The 22208-nt window shown below is 62.5% G+C and overlaps 1 protein-coding gene across 1 annotated transcript in view; it reads right to left on the reverse strand.

The window, feature by feature from the left end:
- The window catches only part of SDK2 (sidekick cell adhesion molecule 2), a 52056-nt gene extending 34754 nt beyond the window's left edge, over nucleotides 1-17302 (reverse strand). The window contains 1 exon segment of the mRNA XM_063175608.1: nucleotides 16766-17302. Within this exon segment, the coding sequence (XP_063031678.1) occupies nucleotides 16766-16844 (79 nt within the window). The 5' untranslated portion in view covers nucleotides 16845-17302.
- Nucleotides 17303-22208: the final 4906 nt, after the last annotated feature.

Raw genomic sequence — 22208 nt, forward strand, 5'->3', positions numbered from 1 at the left:
CTCATCCCGCCTCTCCCCCATCTGTTGTGACTGTTTACACTCCGCTTGCTAATTAGAGGCTAATTAGTTGGTGCAGAAATTCATCACTTTCCAAACACAGGCGGCAGCGAGGGGCGGCTCCGGCAACATCTGCACATCTGCCGGCGGGCACGGGGACACTGAACAGCTCCTGTGCCACCCCGTGCCACCCCTGCCGTGCCAGCAGTGTCCCCTCCGCAGAGAAAGGTGCCACCAAACCCCCGTGTCCCCATCCTGCCCTCGGGGCTGGGCTGGCAGCAGGGAGGGGGGACAGGGACAGGGAATGGGGACAAGAACTGGGACGGGGACAGGGATAAGGAATGGGGACAGGGACATGGACAGAGACATTCCCGGCTCTCTCCCTCCCCTGCCGATGACAATGTAATGCCAGGCCCTGGCACGGCACTAATCCCGCCTAATGGGATCGCAGCCCTGGCCCCCGCGCTTGAGTTACATCAGGGCCGGGGGCTCTGGGGCCGGGATGTAGGGCAGGGCTCCCTGAGAGCCGTAATGGATCCTAATTCCCGGCCCTAATGGCCCAGCCGGGCACTAAGCTGCCCTCTGTCCGCCTCCAAATCCCTCCTGATGGGAAGGACGGGGAGGCTTAGGCAGGGAGGGATGCCGAGGGGGGCTCTGGGGATGGGGGTGCAGCCCCCTCCTGTTCCTGTCCCTGTCCCTCTCAGGGGCAGGGTGGGGATGGGGGCAGCAGATCCGATCCCTCGGGCCACCCCCGAGGCTTGTGGGACAGCCGGGTCCCCTCCTGCCTGGCGCCAGCACCCAGGGGACAGCACAGTGCCCGTGTCTGTGCTCAGAGCCCCTGGGGTGACATCCAGTCCCACCACTGCAAGGGGACCGGCCCGGCCCTGCTGATCACCACAATCCGGGAATCCCAATGGGGCTGATGCCCACCAGGACCTGGGGGAGGTCCTGGACCCATCCCACCCTCACCTGCGGGCTCCAGGCACCCATCCAACCCCAGGGACCAGCACCTGCCTCAGGGAAAACAGCTCCATCCTTCTCCTCCTTCCCAACAACCCTCCTCTGGTCCCACCAGGATGCAGCCCTGCAAGTGCCACTGCAGTGCCCACACCCTGCCTGGAGCACGGAGAGGGGACACAGCCAGGTCCCTGCAGCTCCCACGGCGTTCCAGGGGCTCCCCATCCTTCCTGGGGCATCACCACCCAACAATGAGGGTGCCAGCCTGGAAAGGAGGATGCCAGCCCAGTAAAGAAGGTGCCAGGAGTGGTGGCACAGCCACCAAGGAGCTCCCACCACAGCTCCCCCAGCACGGGGAGATGGAGCTTTCCTGGGCATCACCACACAAAAAAGGAGGACGCCAGCCTGGAAAGAAAGATGCCAGCCCAGTAAAGAAGGTGCCAACCCCTCCAGGAGCTGTGGCACAGCCACCTGGCACTGCCACCAAGCAGCTCCCACCATGCCCTCCACCCAGTATGGGTAGATGGAGCTTCCTAGGACACCACTACCCAAAAATGAGGATGCCAGCCTGGAAAGGAGGATGCTAGCCCAGTAAAGAAGGTGCCAGGAGTGGTGGCACTGCCACCAAGCAGCTCCCACCACAGCCCCCCCAGCACGGGGAGATGGAGCTAAATCTCCTCGGCATCAGGCTCTCGCTGGCTCCGCAGCACGAAGAGATTAAAAAACAATAAAGAGAAAGCGAAACCCTCCGCTATAATTACCAGCCTTTAGCCGCCAGCGGAGGCAGGAGGGAGGGAGGCAAGGAGAAAAGGGGGGGAAAAAGAAACAGAGGAGAAGAAGAAATCCACTAAAATTTTAATAGGAACCACTGCATTTAATTTAACGACACATTTTTTCAATTACCAGAATAATTGTTTTATTCATAAAACGAGTTTCAATAAGAGGGTAATTTTCCTTTGTTTTTATTATTCATTTGTGGAACATATTCTCCACACGGGTCCTCGGCGCCGACACAGCTGGGGGGGGCTGGGGAAGGGGGGAGCATCACCCAGAGCCCCCAAAAACAGCAAAACAGCACCCATAGGGACCAGAGTGTCCCCAAGCACCCCGAGGGTGTCACAGGCTCAGGTGGCCCCAGGGCATCCTTCATGGCCATCCCAGGGGTGACAGGGACGTGGTGGCCCTGGGCACAGGTGGATCCCTGCCCACACAGCCATGGCTACGTCCCATTCCTGGCTCGTCAGGTGCCAGGTGAGCTGGGGAAGCATCAATTTGTCAGGAGGTGCTGGCAAAGCCACCAGGGGGATTTGATGGCCCTGGCGTCCCCAAGGGCACAGAGCCACCGCCCTGTGGTGCTCCTGGTGGCCCTGGTGACACCTCCCGGGGTCCCTGGTGGTGGTGGCAGTGCGGGGGGGGTTGGAGGCTCTCTCCAGCGCTGCCAGAGCCATTAGTATTCCTGAGACACAGCTCCAGCCCCTTCATAAAAAGCAAACACGGAATTGAAATGCCGAGCGCCGCCGGCACCTGGGGAGCCACGGAGCGCGACGGTGCTGCCAGAGGGGACCGAGGGGACCCAGGGGCTGGGGGAGCCGAGGATGGAGCCAGGAATGAGTCAGCGAGGTTTGGGAACCTTGGCTGGGCCCTGCTCGCCCTCCTCCCAACACCTGGGCCGGGGCAGAGCAGCCTGAGCCACACCCTGCAGGGCAGGAGGGCTCCATCCTCCTCATCCCTGCTCCATCCTCCTCGTCCCTGCTCCATCCTCCTCCTCCTACCTGCTCCATCCTCCTCATTCCAGCTCCATCCTCCTCTTCATCCCAGCTCCATCCTCCTCATTTCATCCTCCTCATCCCAGCTCCATCCTCCTCCTCCCTGCTCCATCCTCCTCCTCATCCCTGCTCCATCCTCCTCATCCCAGCTCCATCCTCCTCATCCCAGCTCCATCCTCCTCATCCCTGCTCCATCCTCCTCATCCCAGCTCCGTCCTCCTCATCCCAGCACCACCACAGCCAAAACCACAGAGTCACCCAATGCCAGAGTGGTTTGGGCTGGGGAAGTGCTCAGAATCCATCCATCCATCCATCCATCCATCCATCCATCCATCCATCCATCCATCCATCCATCCATCCATCCATCCTCTTCATCCCAGCACCACCACAGCCAAAACCACAGAGTCAGCCCATGCCAGAGTGGTTTGTGTTGGGGAAGTGCTCAGAATCCATCCAGTGCCACCCCTGCCATGGCAGGGACACCTCCCACCATCCCCTGTCCAGCCAGGCCTTGAGCACTGCCAGGGATCCAGGGGCAGCCACAGCTGCTCTGGGCACCCTCACAAATAAATCATTTCTTCCAAGAGATCCCTCCCAGCGTTGGCTCTCAGTGCTGAGCCCAGCAGAGCTACAGGGACACGCGGCTGTCCCCTGCTGTCCCCTCAGGCTGGGATGGAGCAGTGCCAAAGGCACCTGGCACGGTCCCACCCATCCCATCCCATCCCATCCCATCCCATCCCATCCCATCCCATCCCATCCCACCCCATCCCCAGGGACCAGCCCAGCTGCCCCACACACCCCCAACCCACAGCGTGTTTTTTGATGTGCCTTTTTTTGCCCTTTTCACTAAGAAAAAGACTTATAATTGCAGATGTGACCATTAATCCTCCCAACTTACTTTGTTCCCTTCCTTCCCCGCTCTCCCCTCCCTCCCTTTCTCCCCCCACTGAGACCAAGAGCTTTAAAACTCTCCTTCTGGCTATTAATTAAAAGCAACCTCTCCACTGCCGTGAGTGTACTTGCCATAAATTAATAGCAGCCTTCTTAATCAAATCTTATCTCCTCTCGGAGCGCGGGGCCGGGCGGGTATCCCAGCCTGCCCAGCCATGAAATGCAATTCCCGATGCTCCAGTGGCCTCGGCTCCTCAGCCCCATCCCCTCCTCCGTGGCTCGGGTACCGGGGCCGGCCCGGAGCCCCCACCTGGGCCGGGAGGAGGAGAGGGGGCCCGGCCACCGTGCGCGGAGGTGGCTCCCGGAGGACACGCTCCATTTCTCAGCCATTTACCGCGTTTATCCGCAGCCCCTGCGGACGCCGCTCGGCTTCCTGAATTATTTACGAGGGGGGTTCGGTGCTGCCGAGGCGGCGGCAGAGCCGGGCTGGGGGGTTCTGCTGCCGGAGCTGGGGGTGGGAGGCGGTGGGGACGCGGCGCGGATTTCGGGGGGTCGGTTCCTGGGCTGGCGAGCTCACGGTGCTCTGGTTCCCGCAGAACATCGGGGAGCATCGTGCTCCCATTCTCCCATCCCTGTCCCACCGGGTTTTCCTTCTCCCCACCCCATCCCCAGCCCTTCCTTGAGGTGCTGATTCCTCAACCCCACAGAATTCCCAGAGCAGGACCTGGACGTGGTGTCCTGCAGCTCCTGGGGCTGCTGCCCCAGCCCTCTCCTTTGCAATGTGGAAAACACCATTGGAGATTATTTTCCTTCTGATCTCCCACTAAAAGGAGCTAAGGGGGTTTTCAGCCAAGGCTCACAATATTCTGGTTCCCATAGACTACTGGAGAGCATCATGCTCCCATTCTCCCATCCCTGTGCCAGGTTTTTTCCTTTCCCCACCCAATCCTCAGCCCTTCCTCTGAGGCGCTGATTCCTCAACCCCACAGAATTCACAGAGAATTCCCAGAGAATCCCTAGAGGGACAGAGGGGACCTGGATGTGGTGTCCTGCACTTCTGGGGCTGCTTTCCAGCCCTCTCCTTTGCCGTGTGGAAAACAGAGCAGTTCCTGGCTCAGGTCACAGCTCCTGCCCAGCTGGAGATGGGCAGCTCCTCTCCATCCAGCCCCCTGTGCACTTGTGCAGCTGCTTGGGCACCTCCTGACACAAGAAAAAGGAATTTTGGGTCACAGGGAGCTCTGGGGATGTGAGGACACCCATAAGGTGCCCGTGACCCCAGAAGGGCTGGCAGAGGGAGCAGGAGCTGCCCTCACCAGCCCAGAGAGGAGCTGGGCTGAGCCCAGAGCTCCAGCCCTGCTGGGCCGCTCCCTGCGCTCCCTCGGAGGGGATTTGGGGTTCCCTACATGCCCTAAGCCGATTGCAGAGGTGTGGTAACGGGATTAAGGGGAGGCTGAGCAAAGGCAGACCTGGAGGAGCTGCTCAGCAGAGCTCCCGCCCGTGTGACACCGCAGGATTTGCAGAGCTGCAGCTTAAACTGATTTCCTTCCCCCAAGCCTCTGGAAAGGTGAAGCTGCCAGAGGGACGTGGGCTCTGCCCCCTCCTCACCCCACAGAAACCCCAAAGGGCCCCAGTATGGGCTGGCAGAGGGGTCATGTCCCCACGGTGACATCCCACAGCCACCCACGTCCTCACTCGGGCACTGGGTCACATCCCCGTGCTGGTCACCACAGCCACCCCAGCCTGTGGCACTGGGTCACATCCCCACAGCCACCCCTGCCCACGGCACTCTGTCACATCCCATAGCCATCCCTGTTTGTGACACTGGGTCACATCCCACAGCCCGTGGCACTGAGACCTCCAGGTGACCCCTCAGTGCCTGGGGGAGCAGCACAGTGACCACAGTGACCCCAAACCCCCAGAGCAGCCACCCCTGGTGACAATCCCTGCAGGCAGCAGCCACTGCCCGGGGCACTCGGTGACATCCCTGTGGGTGACAGCCCTGTGGCTAATCCAAACTGACCACTGCAGGGCACGGCCAGGGAGGCCACGGCCTCAGCACCCCCTCCCTGGCAGCAGCCAGTGCTCCCCAGATCCTGCACACATCCTTATCGTGGGGTACAGGTGGCACTGGTGGGGACCACCATCCCTGCACAGGGATGCAGAGCAGCCCCCAGGCGATGCCCCCGGCGCTGTCCCCTCCTCCTGCTGTCCCCAGCATGGCACTGGTGTCACCTGCGGGCTGCAGGTGTCACACCTCATCCATCTCTGCTGCAGATCTGTCCTGGCATTCCTGCTCCCAGCGTGGGGGTGATTCCTGGAGCTGGCAGCGCTCAGGGAAAGCCCAGGCAGAGACCACGAGCCCAGCCAAGGTGGCCCTGGCAAGTGGAAGGTGGCCAGATCTGTCCTGGCACTGCCAGCAAGAGCCACCTGCACTCAGTGGCTCTGAATGCCCACCCAGAGCATGGCAGACCCCAGGATGGATGGATGGATGGATGGATGATGGATGGATGGATGGATGGATGGATGGATGGATGGATGGATGGATGGATGGATGGATGGATGGAATCCATGGATGGATGGATGGATGGATGGATGGATGGATGGATGGGGGATGGATGGATGGAATCCATGGATGGATGGATGGATGGATGGATGGGGGATGGATGGATGGAATCCATGGATGGATGGATGGATGGATGGATGGGGGATGGATGGATGGAATCCATGGATGGATGGATGGATGGATGGATGGACGGACGGATGGATGGATGGATGATGGATGGATGGATGGATGATGGATGGATGATGGATGGATGGATGGATGGATGGATGGATGGATGGATGGATGGATGGATGATGGATGGATGGATGGATGGATGGATGGATGATGGATGGATGATGGATGGATAGATGATGGATGGATGGATGGATGGATGGATGGATGGATGGATGGATGGATGGATGGATGGATGATGGATGGATGGATGATGGATGGATGGATGGATGGATGGATGGATGGATGGGGGATGGATGGATGGATGGATGGATGGATGGATGGATGGATGGATGGATGGGGGATGGATGGATGATGGATGGATGGATGGATGGATGATGGATGGATGGAGGGATGGATGGATGGATGGATGGATGGATGGATGGATGGATGGATGGATGGATGATGGATGGATGGATGATGGATGGATGGATGGATGGATGGATGGATGGATGGATGGATGGATGGATGGATGGATGATGGATGGATGGATGGATGGATGGATGGATGGATGGATGGATGGATGGATGGAATCCATGGATGGATGGATGGATGGATGGATGGACGGATGGATGGATGGATGGATGGATGGATGGACAGACAGATGAACAGATGGATGTCCTCCTCTCTCCCTGCATCCCACCAGGCCACTGGGACACCCCGACCACGCTGCCATCTCCCCTTCCTCCTCCCACATCTGTCTCCAGGCCCATACTTATTTATTTATTTGTTAATTAACTGCTGTTTCCATAACAAACGCTCCGGCTTCTCCCAGCCTCCAACAGCCCTGGGGCTGGATTGTTAACTAGGATTTTAATTTGTTAATTAAAAGCAGGATGGCTCCATAACAAGCTCCTCTTCCACAGCCGTGGCTCTGGCAGGCTCAGGGGGCCACGGGCAGCCTCACCATGCCCAGGTGAGCCCCTCCAGGGATGGGGGACGTGGGAAGGGAGCAGCCCAGCTCCCCCAGGACCAGGGGGGCTGCAAAAAGGCTCAGGATCTCCTGGTGCTGGAGATGAATCCCCTTCCCCTGCAGTCTCATCCTGGCAATCCCTTCCCCAACACCTCAGCAGCTCCCAGCCCTTGTCCCAGGCCATCAGGGTCCCAAAGCTGGTGACAAACCCTCCTCTGCCCCCTGCAGCAGAGCCAGGGCCGTTCCAGCATCATCCCCTAAGGATTCCCATGGACCACAGCCCGGGACAGCCCTCAGTGCCCACCCTGTGGCACTGGGGACACAGCCAGGTGACAACGTGCATAAGGTGAGGCTCATACTGCTCCCAGAGCCAAGGGGGAAACATCAGCCCTGGCCGGGAAACAGGGATTGATTCACCCCCAGGGCTGGGAACAGAGCGGGGCTGTGTGCTGCCCATGCCTGCCGCTGGAAAAACCAACATTTCCCTCCCGGGAAACCCCAAACAGTCACAGACACACAGACACACACAGACACACAGACACACACAGACAGACACACGGCCGCCTTGTGCCTGCCCAGCCCCGAGCCCGGGGGGCACAAGAGGAGCTTTGTGCTCCAATCCCAACCCTGGCCCCATGGCACGGGGCTGCAAACCAAACACGTGGGGCGGCCAGGAGCTGGAAGGGACAAGGGACAGGAGCCACCCGTAACCCAGGGGGACAAGGGACAGGAACCCCCTCAGCCAGGGGACACAAGGGACAGGAGCCACATCCAGCCCAGAGGACACAAGGGACAGGAGCCCACCCAGCCCAGAGGGGACAAGGGACAGGAGCCCCCCCAGACCTGGGGACACCCCCAGGGCCGCCCTGCTGCTGGTGGCACGGACAGACATTGTCCTGCCGAGCCTGTCGCCATGCAGGACACAGCCCGATCTCCAGCTGGGGATGTTGAACGAGCTCCAGGCTCCGGACTAAACCCCTTCCCCAGCAAACTCCTTGGGACGGCAGAAACGCTCCGCGATTACGCAGCTCCGCCGTATCTGGGTCACTGCTGTGAGTCACGGACACCCGGAGAGTGACTCAACGCTATTAGAGGGGCCGGATCCTGCGGCTGATCCTGCCGGGAGGGGCTCCAGAGCACGGAGGAAGGGAAGGATGGACGGACATCCCCTCCAAACCCCCCCCAGCAGGCAGTGGCCGGACGGGTCCGGGGCAGGAAAGGGTTAAAGTGCATCCCCCGTCCTGCCCTTCAGCCCTTCCCAGCCGAGTCTGGAGCTTCCCCACATGGATTTGGCAGGAACAGCTCCACACCCAGCTGCCAAACGAGGCGGAGGTCCCAAAAGCCCGGATCCTGTCCCCGGTGTCACCCACCCCAGGGAGTGACACTCAAGCCGGGTTTGGCCACATGGAACGCGCTGAGCGCATCCTCGAGGAATTCCTGGAAGGACAGACAGACACCGCAGCCCTGGAAGGACAGACACCACAGCCCTGAGGGCTGGGAAAGCAAAGCCACCGCAGGCCAGCCCTGCCGGAGCCACAGCCGCACCCGAGATGTCCCTCCTGGCAGGGACACCCGTGTCCCACCCCCGACCAGGACAGGACGCTGAGCAGACGGACAGACACACAGACACACAGCAGCCGCTTCCCAGCCTGGCCCCGAGAATCCCAACGAGGCCCAACCCAAAGAACGGCGGGGGAAGAAAAGCAGAGGAGGGAAACCACAAGAAAAGCCCCGCTCAGCCCTTCCCGGGGCACTGACGCAATGGAGCCCCTTTTTTCCATCCCTTTTCGAGCCCCGCAGGATGGAGAAGGCTCTGCCAGCCCCTCCTGCCCGTGCCAGGCGGGATGAAGGCTCTGAGGCCGGAGTCCTCCTCCCTGCAGCACGGACAGTGTGCCCCGAGCACTCGCCCATTTCCTGGGGAGCTGCCCAGCCATCCTTTTCCCTAAGTATTAATTAGTCCTTGCATTGCTCACTCGGAACAGAAATAGCTGCAGCATGACGGCGAGCGCGAGTTTTCCTTGGAAAAGCTCATTTTACTCCAAAGCTTTCCCTCCGCAGCCAGCCCTGTTGGCGGGGTGGGGGAAGGACAGACAGCCTGGCATCCCTCCCCACGGACAGCCCTGAATTTCCAGCGCAGCGCAGCAAACTCCGGTCGTGGCATTTATTCACACACTTGTGGCTCTCGCAGCCAGAGGGGCTTTTCCAGCCCGAGCCAGCGATTCCAGCCTGACGTGAAGCTTATGGGGAGAAGCCAAGCGAGCGAGACTCCCCCGGGGAAGGGCTCCGGCAGCTCCGCTCCCCGCACGCCTCTCGCTTCCATCCACCGCCAGGAAAACCGGGACGAGGAGGCGATGAAGGCGCCCATCCTCTAACTCGCCGGGTGCCGAGCGCTTCCAGGTGCTCCCGACGGCGGCAGAGCGAGCTCGGAGCGAACCCTCCCACCGTAATGAGTTGATTTTATTAGTTTGCGAGCGCGTCGAGAACTCATTATCAGGGTAAACATCAGCTCACTCCAGCGAGCACGGCAGCGCCGCAGCTGCGGCCGCGCCCCGGGACAGCCCGCGGGGTCCCGGTACCGACCGGGGGGGCCGCGACGGAGGTGCCCACCCTGCCCAAGCCCTCCGCGCCCTCGGTTCGCTTCTCCCTGGCACTGCGGGGCGCCGGGTGCTCGCTGCGGTGGGACAGCTCTGAGCTTCGGTCATCCCAACAGCTCCCCTGGGAGATGCTCGGCGCTGGAGCAGCTCTGGAACCCCCGGGACCCTGTGCTGGAGCTCAGGAGGGTCGGAAGGTGCCCCCGGGCACAGCCAGGGCAGGGCTGTGGTGGGACACAGAGGGGCACAGCGGGAGCATTGTCCGGCTCGGCAGGACGCGCTCGCTCGCTGTGGCAGCAGCAGCTAATCCCATTTCATCCGCCGGCACGGCCATCAGCTGCTTTTCAGGCATGCAGGGAGGCGGGGTGCTGAAAGCAGAGCCATTGTGTCCTCCGGTCCCAGCCCCCTCCAACCGTCTGTCCATCCATCCATCATCCATCCATCCATCCATCCCCCATCCATCCATCATCATCCATCCATCCATCCATCCATCCCTCCATCCCTCCCTCCATCCATCCCTCCCTCCATCCATCCATCCATCCATCCATCCCTCCATCCATCCATCCATCCATCCATCATCCATCATCATCCATCCATCCCTCCATCCATCCATCCATCATCCATCCATCATCCATCCCTCCATCTGTCCGTCCATCCATCCCCCATCCATCCATCCATCCATCCATCATCCATCCATCCCTCCATCCATCCCCAGCCCCATGTGGGCCCAGCTGGCATCGCGCCCCCGTCCTGCTCCGTGCCCAGCCAGCCCTTCACGCTCTGCCAGACCCATGCAGGACCCATCACCAAGCTCTGAGCCTGACCCCTGATAAACCCAGGCAGGGAGGAAGAGGAGGATGAGGAGGGGAAGCACCGAGTGTCCCACCCTGCAGAGACCCACGGGCTCACCCTCAGCTCCTCCCTGCAGGAGGACACAGCTCCTGGAAGGAGCACAAATGTCCCCACAAACCCCCAGCACTGCCCAGGTTCCAGTCCAAGAGCTGGGACGTGCTGGGGGTGGCCCTGCAGGATGGGGACATGGGGACAGGCCCCCAGGCCACCCTGGGAAGAACTCTGTCCCTCCCTGCAGCCAGGAGCAGGGAGCACAGCGTCCCCAGCCTCACTCCTGCCCTGGGGAAATGGGAAATGGGAAAAGGGGCTCCAAACCCAGCATTTCTCTTCACCAAGCTGAAGGAGTCTCATCCCTGGGCGTCCTCACCTCACGGCCACCCCTGACAGCAAAACCCTGTCACGTTACATGTCCCTGTGCCACACAAGGCACGAGGGACACTGCTCCAAGCTACAGCAGGACCCGGCCAGGCCCCCAACCCCTCCCGGCTCTGTGCACCCCAATGCCCCAGAGAAACCCCTCCAGGGGCCACAGAAGGGTCCCCATCCATCCCTCTCCCTGCCCTGGCAGGGGCACGGGGCTGGGAGGGCTCAAGGTTACAGCCGAGGGCTGGCAGGCTGTGGGCTCACCCAGCAGTGCAGAAAGCAATTAGCTGCCAGGGCTAAAATTAGCTCAGCGGCTCCTTCTGCTAATGGCCAAAGTCATCGAGGCTTCCCTGCACCCGGGGCTTCCTCACGGACAGGCAGGGACGGGAGCCACAGGAGCAGCTCACGTGTGCCAGGGTGCCCTTCCTGCTGTCCCCAGCGCCACCAGGCAGCAGGACAGCAGCCATTGTCCCCACCACCACCCCTGCCCCGTGCCTCAGTTTCCCTGTGCCGCCCAGGCTGCAGGGAAGCTCCTGCAATGTCAGGGTGGGCAATGGGGACAATGAGGGCTGGCAGGCAGGGAGGGACAGGGGAGCGCAGCATTCCTGGGATGGCCCCCGTGCCATGCCCGCGGCCAGCCGGGATGCCCAGCTGCTGGCACGCAGCAGCAGCTGCTCCTGGGGCCTTCAGAGCGGCATGGGACGGCTCGGACAGGGCTGAAAGCTCCTCTTGTCCCACCCCTGCCACGGGCAGGGACACCTTGAGGTTCCTCCAAGCTGGCCCTGGTCCCCGTGCCCAGCCCGCGGTGGTGACGCTGATCCACGCGGGGAGGTGACCCCCCAGAGCATCCCCAGCGTTCTGCTCAAACCCGAGCCCCCAGCCCCAAATCTCCGTTCCTGGGGGCCCCATCGGAGCAGAGAGACAAAGGGGGCCGGGGAGGACCAGCTGCAGCCCGGGAATGTCCCCTGCCCTCGGCCCCCGCTCCCAGGGATCAGGTTTCCCAGTTCCCAGGCAACCCGAGCCCGGCATGGCTGTCCAGGCAGGCATTCCTGCACCCCCGGGGCTGGGGGCGACGCGAGGGTGGGGCGGGGGCCGCCAGGGGGGCACGGCCTGCCCGGGGCACAGGCAGGTGCTGGCAGTGGGGCTGGGGAGGGGGGCTGCAAGGTGAGGCAGGGCACAGCCCCAAAGCTGGGAAATGAACCCCCAAAACTGGGGAATGTACCCCCAAAACTGGGAAATGCAACCCCAAAACTGGGGAATGTACCCCCAAAATTGGGAAATGCACCCCCAAAATTGGGAAATGCACCCACAAGAGCTGGGAAATGCAACCCCAAAACGGGGAAATGTAACCCCAAAGCTGGGAAATGTGCCCCCCAAACTGGGAAATGTACCCACAAGAGCTGGGAAATGCACCCCCAAAATTGGGAAATGCACCCACAAGAGCTGGGAAATGCAACCCCAAAATTGGGAAATGCACCCCCAAAACTGGGAAATGTAACCCCAAAGCTGGGACATGCGCCTCCAAAGCTGGGAAATGCACCTCCAAAATTGGGAAATGCACCCCCAAATCTGGGAAGTGCATCTCCAAGAGCTGGTCCGCAAACCCACGGAGGGTGCTGAGGGCAGTGCCCACTCCAGTGGCATCACCAGCATGCCCTGGGGTGTGAGGGATGCCAAAGGGGCAGGAGGGATGCCAAGGGAGTGTGAGGGATGCCAAGGGGGATGTGTGAGGGATGCCAAGGGAGTGTGAGGGATGCCAAGGGGGATGTGTGAGGGATGCCAAGGGAGTGTGAGGGATGCCAAGGGGGGTGTGAGGGATGCCAAGGGGGGTGTGTGAGGGATGCCAAGAGGGGTGTGAGGGATGCCAAGGGGGATGTGTGAGGGATGCCAAGCATGGCCAGCACAGCAGGGAGCTGCTCCAGCACATTCCTCCCTGCTGGCCAGGCAGTGATAGGAACACATCCTGAGGCTGGATCCACCCCCGTGGATGGGGGAACCCCGACTCAAAGCAGCAGCCGTGGGGATGAGGGTGGTCCCTGGCATCACCACCACACCTGAGTGGTCCTGGCACCATGGCCTTTCCAGCAGCTCCATGCCATGCTCCACTGCACTGGCACAGCAGCTCCCAGGGCACCCCAATGCCCCAGTGCCCCCCACCCTGAGCCATCCCTGCTCCCCAGGATCCCCTTGGCTGCTCTGGAAGCCCAAGGTCCGGTGCCAGGAGGAGCCACCAGCCCTGGCACGGCCGCGGGCACGGCGAGGGCTCAGCTCTCCCTTCGTTAGCACAATCACATCACCACTGACAGCAGCAGATTTCCGCCCGCCCGTTTCTCACCCAGCCACACGCCAGCCACTCGTTAATGAGCTTGGGGCAATAACGAGGGCTCAGAGGGGAGGGCACCCCCCATCACCCACCCAGCACCCAGCACCCAGCGGGTTCTGCTCCCACATGGCGCTGCCCCACGGGGCCGTTTCACCCCAAGCACCGCCTGCGCTGCTGCTGCTGCAACCAGCACACCCCAAAGCAGTTTGTGTGGGGCCTACAGGGATGAGAGCGCGGCTGGAGCTCATCCCCGGGCAGGAACCAGCCACGGGCACAGGCTGGGGACAGGGACACGGCCACACGGCCGGCGGAGTGGCAGAGGCAGGGTCACCCCTCCTGCAGCCTCCCTCCTCGCCGTTTAATTATCGGCGCTCTCCCAGGTGCTCCAGCAGCCAAGGATCCGCCTGCTCGCTCCTGGCCGCTCTCCTGGAGCTCCTGCTGGGCGGAAATGCCACCGCAGCGCTGTCCCCGTCACCGAGGGACGAGCAGCACTTGACGCTGTCACTCACCCGGGCCAGGAGCTGCTCGGCCACCGCCGGCTCTCCCTGCCCACCAGCGCAGGGGGGTACGAGCTCCCATTTCCATGCCAGCCCTCATCCTGCCTGTTCTGCCCCTCAGCTGGCACCCCAAAGCTTTGGGGACAGCGCGGTGACAGCACAGTGGCACAGCCTGCCCGGGACAGGAGCGTATCCCCCTCCCTCACAGTGATCAGGTCATCAAAATTTCATCATCGCCGTGCCCAGGCACTAATGGCTTCCCAAGCAGCATCAAAATTTAATCTCCCTTTCCTCCTCTCCCCTAAAAGCCACTCTGCCTCCCCAGAGCCGGTGCCTTGCGCAAGGCCACCAGCGAACGTGGCAGCGCTGGCAGGGACAGCAGAGCCAGGGCCATCCCCTCCTGCCCCGATGGCACAGAGGAACCAGCAGCAGCTCCTCTGTGGATATCAGTATTACATCCCCAGGAAGGGCAGGGGCTCGTCCTTGCCCCCCTCCTGCCCGGCCCGGTGTGTGCAGACGTGCCCAGGCCCCACGCACGGGGACGGAAGATGCTGGAACTCCCCTGCTGCCACCTCTAATAAGCCTCTTTGGTGGAAGCTGCCCACGGCAGGCCCCTGCCCCAAATCCCGTCTGGAACCTTAAGCTGCCCAAATCCCTCCTGGGACTGGCCACGGCCTCTTCAATCCCATTAGAGGCGCTGTGCCCACACGGGGGGTCCCGGGCTGTGCCCCCAGTGCTGCCTGTGGGGAAACTGCGTCTCACAAAGAGCGAGCAGCAAAGGCCTGGGGACCCCCAGGCTACCCCAGCTCTCGGGGATCCCTTCATTGCCCTGTTCATCAGCCCAAGGGGTGATGGTGGGGTGCCCCCAGGCCTGGCACAGCCCCCAGGCCCAGCACAGGTCGCACTGCGACAGCTCCAGCCCGGGCAGCGCTGCCGGCTGAGCCTTCCCCCAGCTCCGCATTGGGCTCCGGGTAATTAGCGCCAGGCCCCTAATCAATAAGTTATTTTTTGCCACGGGTAATTAATAATTACACAGCGCAGACGGGCTGTAATTAAACTTCCCTCCTGTCTCTCACGGGCACCACGGGGCCTGTTTTAGGCGAGCACAGGTGTGGAAGTGCCTCACCCCGTGCCCGGGCAGCCCCTGCGCCCCGGCCGGGGAGCTCTCGCTCCGTCGCCTCCTCCTTCCCTCCCCGATTGATCCCGTTTTCCTTGGCTGCCAGAATCGATAGCCCTGGCACAAAGCTCTGCCAGCCCTGCCTGCCCCACCGCAGAGGGACAAAGCAGAGCCTGGAGGATCCCCGTGCCAGGCTGTTCCCAGCTCCATGCCAGGGAGAGTGCTTGCACCCCGTGGGCACAGCCACAGCGGGCAGGAGGTGACCCTGCTGGCGTGTCCCCAGTGCCACCCGCGGCAGGGCACGTGCCAGGCTTTGGGAATGATCCCTCGAGCACGCCCAGCTCGCTGGTGGCCGCTGCCACGCCGGGCACAATGTCACAGCGCCCGCGAGGACGTGACACGCGCCGCAGAGAGCCAGAGCTGCAAGGCTCGGCTCCAGCGCCAGGAGAGCGGAGAGAAACCCCTTCCCCACCCCAGCAGAGCACATCTCCCACCCCACAGCCCCTCGGATAAACGGGAGGAGCTTGGGTGACCCCAGGAGCCCGTCCCGAGGGCACGGAACAAACGGATGGCAGGGGACTCGGCAGCCGGAGCCGCCAGGCAGGAGAAGAGAAACTCGGCAAGGGAGTGAATCAATCAAAGAGACCTTCAGAGCTCCCCACACAGGGCCTGCCCGGATAATATACTGCCGCTTTAGATGTTATGTTCTGAACTTAATTACTGAGAAATTATAGCAGCGCTGGGGGAGGCTCAGGGGGAGCGGGAGCACGGCAGCGCTCAGGGACTCCTGGCTCCACTTGCTGCCACAAACAAGGGCAAGAAATGTCGTGGGTGAGGACCCCCGGCGCTGCGCTCGGCCGTGCCCCCCCGCTTCCCGTCTGGATCTGCTCAGCCCAAGCGCAGGGACGGAGGCAGCCGCGCCGCAGCCCTGCCAGCCGGGATCCTCCTCTCTGGGCCCGCAGGGAAGGGGAGCACAGGGTCCCCCCCGGCCCCTCTGAACCCCAGCTGCACCCCGAAGGGCCACAAACTGATTTTATATCCCTGTGGGCTAGCGGAGCAGCTGAAAGCAGCCTGGGCTGTGCCCGAGCCCCAAAGGAGAGCAGCGGAGAGGGGCTCACCCTGCCCTGCAGCCCCCAGGGGTTGTTGGGGGGCAGTGGGAGCCCCAGGTACCCACAGGGGCTCGGGGGTGCAGATCCCCCCAGCCCCCGGCATTTCGTACCGGCGGCTGGAAGTCAACGGGACCAACATCAGGATATGAGCTGCTCCCTGGGAACCCCCCAGACTCGCACCCCGGGGTTTGTGCTACAGCGGGGGTACCCTTGGGGCAGGGTGGGGGGTATGGGCGATGCTCACCCCTCGGGTTGCCCACTCTCCCGAAGGTGATCCGGCACGGGCTCTCCCTCATGCTCAGAGCAACACGTTCCCTCCATCCCCAGCCTGAGGGCAGTTGTGGGAAGGGGGAGCAGAGCAGAGCCATGCCGCTCGTCCCCCTGAGCCACCACGGTCACCGCGCTGCACCCGGCACCGGCGGGCCCCGAGCGCTGGCTCCGGGGAGGCTTCGCGAACATCACGGATGCCGCTCTTCCCCCGGTAGGAGCTCCGGAGCCGCCTCGCTCCCATCCCCCGGCTGGCGCACCGATCTCCCGGCCCGGGGCGGCAATAGGCTCGGTTGAGGGGTGCAGCGCGGGGTCCCCCCATCTCCCGCCGCCCCCCGCATCCCCTTACCTTGGGCGCCGGCTCCCGGCGGGCCGGGCAGGGCGAGCACGGCGAAGCAGAGCAGCCCCCAGCTCCGGAGCCGGGCCATGGCTCTGCCGAGACAAGCTGGGGGGGTTGCGGGGGGAGAACTTCCCCGACTTTATAATCCGGGCGGCTCCGGCGCAGGGATCCCCGCAGCAGCGCTGCTCAGGGGGAGGCGAAGGCGCCGGGTGAAGGGCTCCTCGTGGGGCTGGGGGCGGTCCGCAGGCAGCTCCCCACCATCGGCGGCTTCCCCAGGGACGTGCGGAGCCGGGACCACCAAATCCGGAGCGGAGCCGGCAGCCGAGCCCCTCCCCGAGCGCTGCGCCCCGCGTCAGGGAAGGGGACGGGAAGCGCAGGGCGCCGCGCCCCCGGCCCCTCCTGCCCGCCCGGGCTCCATGGGGGCCGGCTCCCCAGCGCTCCGGGGCCGAGCGAAAACTTTGGGGGCGGGGGGCGGCCCCTCCCCAGCGCTCAGCTCCTGCCGAGGGACATCCCCTCCCAGGCGGCTCCGGGCGGCAGAGAGAGGATCCGTCCCCGGCGGGCGGCGGGGAAAGTGCGGCGGGCGGGCTGGCGGCGCCGCGCCGATCCCTCTCGGCGCTCCGGCCGCTGCTGCTGCTCCTCCTGCGCTGCGCGGCGGCGGAGTGAGCGGCGGCGGCGGCGGCGGGGCTCGGCGGAGCCGGGGGCAGCCCCAGCCGGGGAGGCGGGGAGACGGCGCGGCCCCGAGCGCTACCCAGCGGCCGCGGAGGGAGCGGGCGCGTCCCCACCGGCCGCCCCCGGTTCGTGAGGAGCGGGCGGGTCCCCCCCCCCGCTCTCTCGGTGCCCCCGCTGTGGGAACAGCGGCTGCTGTCTGCAGCTCCCACCCTAACCCGCCCCTCGCTGCCCCAGTCCCTCCGACAGCGCTCAGAGAATCAGCGCTCGACCCCTGAGGAGGGGACACAGCGCGTCCCTCAGGTAGCTCTAAGGCAGAACTCAATAACACAGGATTACCAGAGCAAACGTTTTAAGGTTCTCAAAAACAAACCCCAAAAAAGCCAACAAAACCTTTAACCCCAGAGATGACCCAGCAGCACCTCCCTGCCAAGACGCCACCTCGTCAGGCCCGATCCCGCAATTCCTCAAGCCCAGAGCTCCCAACAGGATCACACATCCTTCAAAGATGTCTGTGCTTTCTGCTAGCACAGTGCCTTGCATTAGGTGGGGGAAAGCAGCTCAGTCACGGCTGCTACCGAGCATTAACACCCAAGGACCTGCACCATCTGCACAGGAGGAAATATCCATCCGGAATTCTGGATCAGCCTCCTGAGCGCACACACGGCCCCTCTGAGCCAAGGGACCTGCGAGGATCAGGGTGAAACGAAAGCATGAGCAGATTAGCCTGGAGACAGCCCCGGCAGCGCCGGGTCACACCAGGGCAGGGCCGGAGGGAGCGCTCTCCCACAGGCACTGACAGAACTGCGTGTGCTGTCCCCGGTGTGCGTTTCCCCTGCAATGGAACCCTCACGTGGAAATCCCGCTCAGCCCTTGGGGGGGACAACGCCTGCAAGCACGTTGCGTATTTGGAGAGCTACTGCCAAATTTCCCATCGACCTCTTGAAGAGAGACTGAACAATAACCCGGCTCTTGCCCACCCCGGCATTAATCAGCTCCGTGGCTGGCATTCTCAGCCGAGATGACGGGATCAATGTGCTGTGGGAGGCAGCAATCCTGGCTCACCCCTCAGGGAGGTGTTTCCCGACGCTGGAGGGAGCGCAGGGAGAGGCTGCCCTGCCAGGGCTGAGCTCAGCCCCCATCGGGGTTCAGCCCCGTTCCCCAGGCACCCCCGCACACGCCGCAGCCACAATAACACCCAGCACGCTCCCAGGCCCCTGCAGGATCGGGGCTTTGTTCCATGAAGAACAGGAATTCCTGTCTCCAGGGCCATAAATCCGGCTCTGACCCTGGTGCCAGCGCTGATTTATGGTTATTACCATTCATCTCGCTGAGCTGTGAGTGGTTTATTACCCGCTTGCACAGGTACCTGCTTCCCCACGGTCACCCAGCCCGACTGAGTCTGGATCTCACATCAGCGCCCCACCAGAGCCCATCCCTCCCTCCCTGCCCTGCTCTGTGCCAGCTCTCCTCTGCCCAAAGCCCTCCGAGCAGGAGCAAGTTCCAGCAGGCAGCACCACACCTGTACCTGTCTCCGGGAGCGTGTGGAGGAGCCTGGAGCTGCTGGCACATCCCAGGGATCACAGAGGGCAGCGTGGCCCCGCATTGCCACCCACCCGTGGCCCTGAGGGTGATGCCCAGGGGATATTTGGGTGTCCTCCCTGTGCTGCTGGGTCACCCCTGCCCCACACAGGGCGTTCCTCCATCTCCCACGAGTTTTGTCCCCCTCCTCCACCAGCATTTCAGAGAATCCCAACTCAACCTACAATTTGGGGCAGCACCACTCGTAATTACACCGGCAATCGCGACAGCACATCCCCACAGACCACCGTGAGCCGCGTCGCAGGACTCCTGCCTCTCCAAGACTCCTCTGAAGGGGTTTCTGAGCCCCTCTCTCACCGCTGGGCCCTGCCCGGGGGTCTCCAGCCCGCACCGGCGGCTCTGCAGCCCCGAGCTGCGGTCGGGGCCGGTCCCGGGGCCGCGGGCAGCAGGAGCCAGCCCGGGGCTATTTGCGGATGCCAACGCTGTTATTTTGCCTGCTGCTCGAAGAGGGCGCATCAAAGTCAAAACCCAAAATACGGCGCTGGGCTTGAATTAAAAAAAAACTCTTGTCTGAAACCAAGGCAAGTTCCAAAAAAAGATCAAGGCTTTGTTTGAAATGGGAAAAAGTCTTTGCCGGGCTGTCAGGAGCTTTGGGGACCGTCAGCACTATCCAGAGGCTGCAGGACAACAGCCAAGAGCTCCGGCTGTCCTCAGCATCCCTCGCCGGCTCCCGCAGCATCCCCGGAGCGGAGCGGCAGCCGGGGAAGGGCGGGGAGAGGTCGGGAGCGCTGCCTGTGAGTGAGCGAGAGGCTCCAGGAGCTCAGTCCTTCTCGGCTATCAAAGGGCACAGGAGATGGATGGAGGCACGGGCTGTCAGCACCGGCGCAGGGAAGAGAAATTGGATGCGGGAGGCTGCGGGGTAACGAGCTCCCGCAGGCAGGAGGAGAAGCCAGAACCGTCCAGAGCAACAACAACGCGCAGGTTTCTAACGGGGAGGATAAGCCCAGCTGCAGCAAGGCTCCCTGACACCTTCTCGGGTTTGTAATTAAGATTGAAAGGGGCTTTTTTCTCCAGCTCTGCTGGAAGAGTCCACCCAGGGTAGCGCTGCAGGCCAGAGCAGCCTCTGCAATCATTTAATGCTCGCTTCAAACCTGGGCTTAGCAGGTCCCTTCTCCCCAGAGCTGCAGCCTGGGGTGAGTCACAGCCACCTCATCACTCCCTGGGCCCTCAGGGCCCTCCCCAGCCCTGCAAGGCCACGCACAGCCAAACATCCCAATTCTGGCAGGGCTGAAGCTGCCTCTCCTTGAAGGGCGTCAATCAGGGCTCCACTCTGCCCTCGGGTGCTGTGCAAGGAACCTCCAAAGCGGCTCAGAACAGAAACATCTTGAATCTTTGATGAGTTAAAGAAGCACCGAGGATGGGAGCAGTGCCCTCTCCCTCCTGCCAGGGCTGCTGCCCGTCCCAGCCCCGGGGCTGTCTCCCAGCATCAGCTGCTCGGGGCACCTCAGCCCAATTAAATCTTCCTCCGAGGTGCTGAGGGGGCTCAGAGCTGGCAGAGGGCAGAGCAGCATCTCCAGCCCTGGGGCAGGACTCCCACGGCTGGGCAGGAGCTGGCTCTGTCCTTGGGGAGATTTGGGAATGAACCACCAAGGGGGTCGGGGTGACCTGGCTGTGCCTGCCAGCCCTCTGTGCCCATCAGATGGGCCCGAGTAACCCACAAACCACTGGAATGGAGGGGTTAATGGTCTCACCCCTCCAGGAGGGATGTGGAAAGTGTGGGACCCCCCACCCAGCCCAACCAGCCCTGGGTCCCCTTCAGACACGAGGGTTTGGCACCACCAGGGCACCTAAACCCACCCTGGGGCTGGCACTGAGGTTCCTTCTGCTCTGAACCCTCTAATTGAGCACCCCAGGACACCATTGAGGTGCTGAACCCCTCTAATTGAGCACCCCAGGACAGCACTGAGATTGTGAACCCCTTTAATTGAGCACCCCAGCACAGCATTGAGGTACTGAACCCCTCTAATTGAGCACCCCAGGACAGCATTGAGGTACTGAACCCCTCTAATTGAGCACCCCAGGACAGCACTGAGGCTCCTTCTCCTTCTCCGAGCCCCCCTAACTGAGCACCCCAGGACAGCCCCTCAGCCCCAGTTCACAAACTGCTCCTCCACTGCCCTTCAAATCCAAGTTTTCCTTTTCCTACGGGCTGGAAAGGGTCGGGAGAAGCCCCAGGATGGGGAAAAGCTGGCTCCACTCAGCAGCAGGAGGGCAGAGGTGCAACCCCCACTGCAGAGCTGACCCCACACTCCAGGACCACCAGCACAGAGACACCCAGCGAGCAGCAGCAGCCCCCAGCAGCAGCCCAGACCTCGGGGCTGGGTTTTTAAATCAGGAGATTAAAAATTTAAACGAAGGCTCTGGCTCATTTTAACGTCATTTCTTAACATTTAAAGGGCACCTCCGGAGCGCTCCTCGGGAGCAGCAGCTGGGGAGCAGCCAGGTTTGCTGGGGGCTGCGTCCAAGGCTCGCACTTCATCGCATGCTCCAGAAGCTGAGGGGTCTGAGGCACTCACTGCTGACCCCCCTCAGCAGCCAGGGCCAGGCTGGGGGTGCCAGAGCCCCCCAAACCCTCTCCCCTCAGCCAAAGTGCCTGTAGTGACCCCACCCCTGATTCCCACACCCAAAGCTCAGAGAAGTGGGGGTTTTGGAAAATCCAGACCCAAAAAGACTTGGGGAGGACACCAGAGCAGTTTTTAGGAGATGTCATGTGTGCTCTCATTCTCCCAGCATCCCTGGCCTTGCCATCACCACATGAAGCCCCCACACATCTGTGGGTGCCCACGGCAGCCCTGGGCTCTTTTCACAGCCCATAATTTGGGGTTCCTGCCAGCAGAACCCTACAAAAGCAACAGAACCCAAACCCACCTTACCAGTCCCCGATGGGCATCACTCATGGCTCATCCCTCCTGGAAAGGAGCAGCTCCAGCACTGCCTGGCACAGGGTGGGCACCCCAGGGCAGCTGCACTGAGCCCACAGCCCCACTCTGCTCTGCACTGGGGCACGAGATTTAACCCAGAGCAGGTGAAATCCTCCAGGTGTGCTCAGGGAGGAGATTTAACCCAGAGCTCCTGAAAATCCTCCAGGTGTGCTCGGGGAGGAGATTTAACCCAGAGCTCCTGAAAATCCTCCAGGTGTGCTCAGGGAGACTTAACCCACCTGCAGCTCCTCCAGGTGGGCTCA

Source organism: Melospiza melodia, chromosome 24 (genome assembly GCF_035770615.1).
Source record: "Melospiza melodia melodia isolate bMelMel2 chromosome 24, bMelMel2.pri, whole genome shotgun sequence".
Lineage (NCBI taxonomy): Eukaryota > Metazoa > Chordata > Aves > Passeriformes > Passerellidae > Melospiza > Melospiza melodia.